Here is an 8026-nt window from a genome sequence, read left to right as displayed (position 1 = left end):
CAAAGTGCCTTTCCTACCACGTCATCAGTGAAAACGACCTTCACTGAATTGTGACCACAAAATGACCACGCCAAGACCCAAATGGTTCAGTTCCATCTTTTTAATGTGTTAACCTGTCATCTCATAAATCTGTTACACTTCTGAAACAAAATATAGGCAATTATACAGTATGTAAAACAAACCCATTTTATTTTACACTATATACATTACATAACATATGCATTGCAATATGAAAACAGAAGACAAAGGTGATGAAATAGCCACAGAACAGAGGTGACGTATTGTGTTTTGTTTAAGATAGGGATGAGACCCGGATCAAACGGCTTTCGCAAATCTGCTCTGGGCACCAGGTAGGGAAATCTCTTCTGTTGGAGAAAACAATCCCCAACTCCAAGCACATTAAACGTCTCCGTGACTTATTCTACATGCGATTTGATCCAGGCCCAGTTGAGGTTATGAAACACACACTTTTAACATTTCAGCAAAAACCCACAAAGGAAGGCCATGTTGGCACCTGCTCTAAGGATTATAGATTACGCTTGTGTGCATGATGGCAGAAAGAAGAAAACAGAGCATCATTCAATCCCACATGAACTTTGTTGTTATGCTAAATAGACAGATTTCCCAAACTTAAATGTTTTTAACAGGAAAGAATAGGCAGAGGTGGTTAGGGGTGCAGGAATAGCCCCCCCCCCCTTTTCTTCCAGCCATGTTGAAACATTATAGAAGTCGGGTGTGCAGCTAAGAGGATACATAGAAGTGTTAAGATATTTAAGAATTATTTGAGATGGCTATTTTGAGAAAACCTCACACTGAGAAAGCCATTTTCAGCTAAATGAATTTTTTTCCGTTTACACACATCAGCTGAAAGGACACAGACAGTTAAGAGCCAGTTTAGAGAACATGGTTGAACGCTAACCTCATGTGCTGCTGATGGCTGTCTTTAGTATTAGATTTTTTTTTTTTCTTTGATCTAGATACCACGAGGTAGATTTTCTAAATATGGCCAGAGGAAGTTTCAACAACATATTTTAGCATTACAAAAATGAAGAGTGAAATATTTTCGGAGTGCTTGATTCATTTCCCCTCTAAAATAGTACGATTCGCTAAGAGGCTGGTCATGCGGGGTTGATGATGACACTGGCATTTCAACCACTCAAGTGAGGAAAATCAATCAACTTGAATTCATAACTTAAAGGGTAAAAATATGATTATTGTGGCTTAATCTTTTTTGTTTGGCTTAAATAACTTAATAAAGGACTTGGCTGCAGCTATGAAATGACTCCCAGTCTATAATCACGGTTGTTGGCAGGAAGCACATGTATTCATTAATGGCTAAATCAATCACCTGGGACACTAATGCACTTTGCAGGCAATTTATAGTAAAATCGATACATGTTATTGTTTGCTGAAAGAAAAAGGGCAGAGCATTTCTATTCTCACGCCGAGTTCAACCGTTCTGCACTTGATCCTATTGCTTTACAGCGAACTGGAGTCTAGTAAGATGATTCCAGATGTGTCCACAAATACATCGGATGAAAACGTTATGAATAGTTTGTGTGGTTTTACTCTTTACAGGTGGTAACAGATTACCACCTGTGGTGAAACTTTCAACTGTCAGTCCCAAAGAATGGCAAGATTTCTCTTTAATCAGACTTGTGACAGATGAAATCATTTCCCGTGAAAATTTAAAAGACAATGCTGCAGCCGCTGCTGTGCCTCATCTCTGGGACAGAGATGCACTAAAAACCACAAGGTTGCTGAAGCAGGATTTGCGGCCTGTAATAAATTTTATTTTCAATTTTCAGTGTCACGTGTTGATCTGATAAAGAGTCGCTTATATTCATTTTGATCAATTTACTGCATTTTTTAATTATTTGCTTTAGCCTATAAATATAGGGGAAAAAAATTCGGAGAGAAGCTTTGAGAACGTGAACCATTCGACAGGCAAATGTCTCAGATTTCAGGATTACGCACGGTATCTCGGGTTCATCTACACTGGTGTCCTCAGTAGGAACCTCTAGTGTCACAGCTTGGAAAACTAAATGGTACACGTAGACTCTCCTACATAGACAGTGCGCATCTACATGCATGTAGTGTGAGCTCTCATACAGATATGGGTCTTTAAAAAAAAGTCACAGCTGACAATGAAAACTTCTGCAAATATTTCTCAGGAATACAGGAAAAAAAAGGTGTTACACAGAAATTTCTATTAATGAGTCTGACTGGATTATTGAGCAAGCCTTTGCACCATATTTAAACCAGCAGACCATTATTCATAACGCTACAGGCTACACCACTCAATACCACAATATGGAGAGTAATATATTTGGATGTGGATGCACTGTTAACACCACATACATGCTGTTATTGTTACTGCATTATTTCACTGAGGTCAGATAATGGTAACCCACCACTGTTTATTGCTCAGTGTAGTGAAATGTACTATAGCCTATCAGCCATGTTGTTTTAGTTTAGAGTTGCCTGTGTTACAGCGGTGGCTCACCGGTTGGAAATCACTTGGATGCTGGCGATTTCAGACTGTTGTTAGCCGAGACTGGTTACAAATAGGGTGCTGCACAAAAAACGTCTTGTGATTGCTTTTGGTTGCTAGTACACCGCTGCAGTTACCCATAGTTTGGATGGTAGATCCACAAATTAAGTTGTGCTTCATCGCAGCAAACACCATTTTTTAAAGGAGGCAACTATTGCTTTTATACCCAAATTTAAGCCTGCACACTGAATCAAACTAAACATTCAACAACTAATTTTTCTGCTCAGGAATGTGAGCAAATAACTGTAACTGTAACAGTTTTTATAAAACAGTAAAGCAGCTGTGGCATAAACCTTACATTGGGTGGTGGTCTAATAAATCTGTAAAAGCGTTGTACTTCTTTGTGACCAGTTTCACCTAGCAACCAGCTAATTAACTGGTCAGACAACACTAGGGCTAACTTTTCTCTAGTGATCAGCGGCGGTGGGTCTCTGTTCAGTCTCTGTGTGACTGTGGAACGCAGGCTGGCTGCAGATGATTCAGGTCTGCATTTTACTTTGTAAACACATTATTTCTGTCCAATGGACTAAAAGCTAATTCGCTTTCAGCCTAACCAGATATAATTAAATGACTGTATATCCAGCTCTTTTTGTATTTTCTTATCTGCTGATGCTTTTTTTTTATTTTTATAAAGTGACCAGAAACTTGTCACTTGTTAAAGACCAGATCTGTACATGACACTCTTATATGTGCATATTCTATGTCTACGCACACAGACGCGCACACACATACACACTATGCATACACACACAAGGTCATATATTATAATGACATCACATTTGTTTATGAAATACATTTTTCTCTGTGCAAATTTGTAACACCAGTGGTTCAATAAAAATAGCAAAAAATATATATTGCTGAAGAATAAACAAAGATTTCTGATTAAAAAATAAAAGAAGAAACAAAATGAAACGAGCGGAAATGATCATTTTCGTCCACCCTGATGACGGTCACGTGATGAAAACAAGCAGGAAGTCATGACAGCGACGCGCTGAGAGTGAAAAACGGCCAATCGGTGTCCTGTGTTCGCTCAATTTGATCCTGAGGTCCAAGCCATGAGAAGAGTAATATCAGATTACTAAAGATGTTCGTCTGTGAGACTGCAGGGGTCACATGATCAAGGAACTAGGGAGTGAATTTGCTGTCGCAACGTGTCTATTTGTCTCGCATTTCGTCTCCACAGTTGTACAGACCAACTATACGCACACCTATCTACACAACCCTTTTAGTGTTCGTCTCTGTCAAAAATAATACTACACTTATATTTACAACAATTAAATAGAGGTCAATTAAGCACTTGTGTGGTGACGAGTATTGGAATTTGATGCTAGGGAAAGTGGCAAAGCTTTTTAGTTGGTTTTCTCTTTTTTATTTTTTAAAAAGACAACAAATAAAAAAGGAAATTCATCCTGGTTGTTAAAAGCATGTCATGCCAAAAATAAATAAAGGTGTCGTTTTTTAAAAAAAGGGACAAGTAAGGAAAAAAGGAAGGAGGAGCAATGAAGAAGAAGGGTAGGCTTTCTGTGCAAGATGGCCCTTCTGTGAAGCTTTAGCGCAAACAGCAGTAGCAGTAGCAGTAGTGTTAGTAGCATATGTAGAAGTAGTAGTAGTAGAAGTAGTGTTGGAGTCAAATTTCCGTGCTAGACATTGTTCCCAGGGTGATGTATCCAGGGTAGGGGCCAGATATTCAGCTGGCTATCCCGATCTAAAGCGGCCTCAGGCCAAGAGTTTTAAAACCCTGACACTGTCAGAAACGGGTCTACAACCCACTGCTCTAACGCCACACGCACACTTCACTGATACACATAACACTGCAGCTCTTTATAAAACGCTGCAACTGGGATTCCACATGTGCACTGATGAACATCTCCCAGACACACTGCTAGTCGGGCCAGGGGAGAAGATGAAGGCTGGGTGGGATAAAAGTGGAGTTGGGATGAGTGTGTCGCTTGCTCCCTTTCCTGTACTAATGCTGGGATGTCTACAGAGCGTGTTTTATGTGCACGTATGTTAGTGTGCATGTCTCAGTAGCTGTTTTCATGGCCTGCCAGGATGTAGAGGTTGCTGTGGGCTGTAGGGTTGTCCGTAGGCCTGCTTTCCAGCACCACCACCCTGCAACACAAAACACACACGGAGATAAAACATACACACACAACATCTAGTTTAGTTTCAAGTCAAGGTAGCAAAACAATTCACCCTTTCCCAGACGAAAGAACAGCCCAGCTGGTTTTTTAGCGTGTTAAAACAAAACAAAACAAAAAATAAACGGGATATGGTCCAAGCTTGTAAAAACCCTGTTATTTGGAAAAAGGCAGTAGAGAAACATGACTTACTCTGAAGCTAAGAGTACTCTCCTAACCCGGAGGAAAACTGTGAGAAAGCTGTTAGTACTCTTTCAGAGCAACCCAAAGAATCACACATCACAACTTGAAGATACTCAGCCTCAGTAATGAGAAAACAGACACCAAGATGATCCAGCCTCTACACAAGTATGTCTGTTTTGGTGCTTTGTCGAGGGTCTACAACCCCAGCATTAAACTGAAAGAACTTATGGCATCTGACAGTTTAAGCAGGAAGGAATCAGACCAGATATAATTTTGGTGTCTCTTCTCTCATCATTTAATCAAAAAAAATTCCCATATTTTCTCTCTCTGAATTTTCCTGATCACCATCATCTGGCATCAAGCAGGATTTGAAAGTTCTGATAGAAAGCGGCAGAAGTTTTGGGCCGTCTGTGGCCAGCGACCCGTGAGTGTACCTGGGAAGTTTGAGGCCTTTTTCCTCAGCCTCTTGCTCTCTACAGTCATCATGTCTTTAGTGGTGAGACATTAAAGAGAGTGTTAACAGAGACCTAAATGTGTGTCCATGTGTGTGTGACAGGTATGAAACTGTAAGGAAATGCTGGCAGGTAAGTGTTTCTCACCTGTCTGATCCCAGTAGTCTGAAGATGCGTGTGCTGTCTGAGATCTCCTGAGTGATCTGATGAAAGAAAGCAGAAGAGGTGCTAAATGATGCCGTAAAACACTGATGATCTGACTCAGATGTCTCATCAGACTTTTGCCAAATACTCACTAATGATTTAATATAAAGGATTAAGATTTTAAAAAGTGATTTTAAAGACATTTTGCACATGAATAGTGCTAATAAAAACCCACAGAGACCGACAATGACCACTGATTATTCTTAGAGACTTGTGCAAAATAAAACAAGAGACAAAACACTGCAACAGTTTAAAGTGGCGACAGCCTCAGTGAACACAGTAGCAGAGTTTGGACCTGGAAGCACGGTTGATGCGTCATTGCTTAACAGACAGATAGTCAGAGTGAAGCGTTTTGACAGACTGTATGTGCATTTAATCCTGGTTTGCAACCATGTAAGAATGTGTAATTATGATACTATCCATAAGGCCACATAAATATTGGGTAGAAATGGAAACTGATACACCCTGTTATCCCTTGAATTACTGTGATGTGATTTTTTTGAGGCTATATTGAGCACCCACAGTAAGGCCCAAAATCCTAATAAAGTAAGATTAAATAAGACACCCTGATGCTGCGGACTAAACATTATTACAGCGCACAGAGGCCACCTGAAGGGCGTGTTTTACTCTTAAATGTGCTCAGTATGAATCTCACCTCATTAGTCTTGAAACTCCGTCCCTGCATGCCATGTCTCCAAAACGCCAATACACTGTCTTGGAGGCAAACTGGATAAAAAAAGGAAAGAAAAAAACCCCAAGGAAAAACAATACGGATTAAGGTTTGTTTATAGATCAACAGTAACCCACTAGAAGATATCCGTGCCATGTAGTCTTTCTGTTTTTGTTTACCGATGTTTTCAATCTGGAAGTTGAAGGTGAGCTCGGCTGACAACTTTCTGCTGGATTTCAACCGACCCTGGAGATTCACTATCTTTATACACCCTGTAGTAGGAAAAACAAAAAAAGACAGAGGAAACAGTTTGGTAAAACTAATAAAATAAGTGTTAATACCTTCTAAATCTGAACCTGAAAAGATCATAAATGGGTAAGATGAGTTAAAATCTATTAGCGACTCACTGTCGAGGCAGACTAGGATCGTGTCTCTCTCTAGCTGAGTGACATGGATCACACATGTCTGTGGGGTTTCTGCAGAGGAGGAGAAAAAGGCAGAGGATTACTTTGGCTCTCGTGCTGTTCCCACCAAAGAAAACTGTTATTGGTTTAACTTGACAGAGCCGGGCGGTGTTCTCACCTGCTTCTGTGAACCAGGAGGAGGTAGAGTTGGGATTGACTGTGCCAAATCGGACCACCTGGCTGAGTTCAGTTCCTTTACTGACTGCGACACAGATGAGAGGGTAGGTCTGTTCGGGGACCACCAACATTTCAAAGACCTCCAACGGACAGGGTAGTGGGAAGTCAATAGTCTGTTACATAGAAAAGGAAAAAAAGTTTAGAAAGCTATGTGTTGTATTTCGATATAATCATAAAATCATTTGACTGGAATCAGCTGAGCCATTTGCTGACTGACTGGCACCAATATCAGCTGATCTGCCAGGACTGCAGAACTCGTGGCCAAGCAAAATTAACACTGTGCTTGGCCTTTTCAAACTTTTAATCTTGAAAACAAAAACTGCTAGCATTGTGGAAAGATTTCTTGCGTGTGCAAATACTTATTTTCTTTCTTGTAACTGTGTAATAAAACGTGCTTAGGAAAGGAGCTTAAATTAAATGAACATTATCTTGATTTTTGGGGAGATTCAAAACTGACCTTGATGAGCATGAACTTCTGCATTGACTCCACCCACTCCAACAGCATGACACTTGACTGGAAGGCTCCACACAGGTACTTATGACCTGTGTATGGGTTACGAACTGCACAAAAACAACAACGACCATGAATCCATTTGAATTTTTCCTCTTTGCACAAAAATTATAATTCAGTGCTATTTTTTGTTCTGCACAAACACCACACAGGACAGTACAAGATAACACGAGGTAGTTTCATGCAACGAGTCCGAATTTGATACAGTTAAATAAAGTTAGTCACAGAACATAATTAAAAAACAAAAACAGGTGTTCGACAAAAGAAAATATAAAATCAGCATTTACAGAAACTCACCTACGCAGCACTTTTGGCACCCTTTAGTCTCTGGAATCTTATTGGACACAGCAAACTTCCTATAATAAAGAAATATGATCCAAATATAGAGCTGAACTGGCACAAACTTCTGCTTATTTTAACTAATTTAAATATGTTTTCAATAAAACCAGGAGTGACATTTAATTTATGTAGGGGGGAAAAAACTACAAGGAAACAGAGGCTATAAATATTTCACAGCTTAGATTTTCTAGTTGTAGAGTTACCTGGGAATTATCTTATCAGGCAGCTTGTGCGTGGGAATGGCTACTGGTAACTTCTGTAACTGTCTGGCCTGTTCAAACATACCGCTTAGACTATGGGAGTACAGCTGAGAGGCTTTTCCTGCAATGAA

General features: G+C 39.9%; 1 protein-coding gene across 10 annotated transcripts in view; it reads right to left on the bottom strand.

The window, feature by feature from the left end:
• Positions 1-85: 85 nt before the first annotated feature.
• Positions 86-8026, bottom strand: part of LOC308388274 (mitogen-activated protein kinase kinase kinase kinase 3-like) — a gene marked incomplete at its 3' end in the record, with an annotated part of 53475 nt that continues 45534 nt past the window's right edge. For 5 of the 10 annotated variants that reach the window (XM_080868876.1, XM_080868883.1, XM_080868879.1 and 2 more), the window contains 8 exons: positions 7899-8016; positions 7654-7712; positions 7303-7406; positions 6787-6958; positions 6384-6680; positions 6190-6260; positions 5478-5533; positions 86-4666 (listed from right to left, as the gene is read on the bottom strand). In XM_080868876.1, the coding sequence (XP_080725002.1) occupies positions 4579-4666; positions 5478-5533; positions 6190-6260; positions 6384-6680; positions 6787-6958; positions 7303-7406; positions 7654-7712; positions 7899-8016 (965 nt within the window). Of the gene's footprint in view, positions 4667-5312; positions 5367-5473; positions 5534-6189; positions 6261-6383; positions 6681-6786; positions 6959-7302; positions 7407-7653; positions 7713-7898; positions 8017-8026 lie in introns of those variants that run through there. The other 5 variants (XM_080868880.1, XM_080868884.1, XM_080868881.1 and 2 more) reach the window with 3 other exon arrangements.

Source organism: Rhamphochromis sp. 'chilingali', assembly GCF_963969265.1.
Source record: "Rhamphochromis sp. 'chilingali' genome assembly, chromosome: 20".
NCBI lineage: Eukaryota > Metazoa > Chordata > Actinopteri > Cichliformes > Cichlidae > Rhamphochromis > Rhamphochromis sp. 'chilingali'.
The sequence above is the reverse complement of the archived record's forward strand: the minus strand, read 5'-3'. Positions and strand labels throughout refer to the sequence as shown.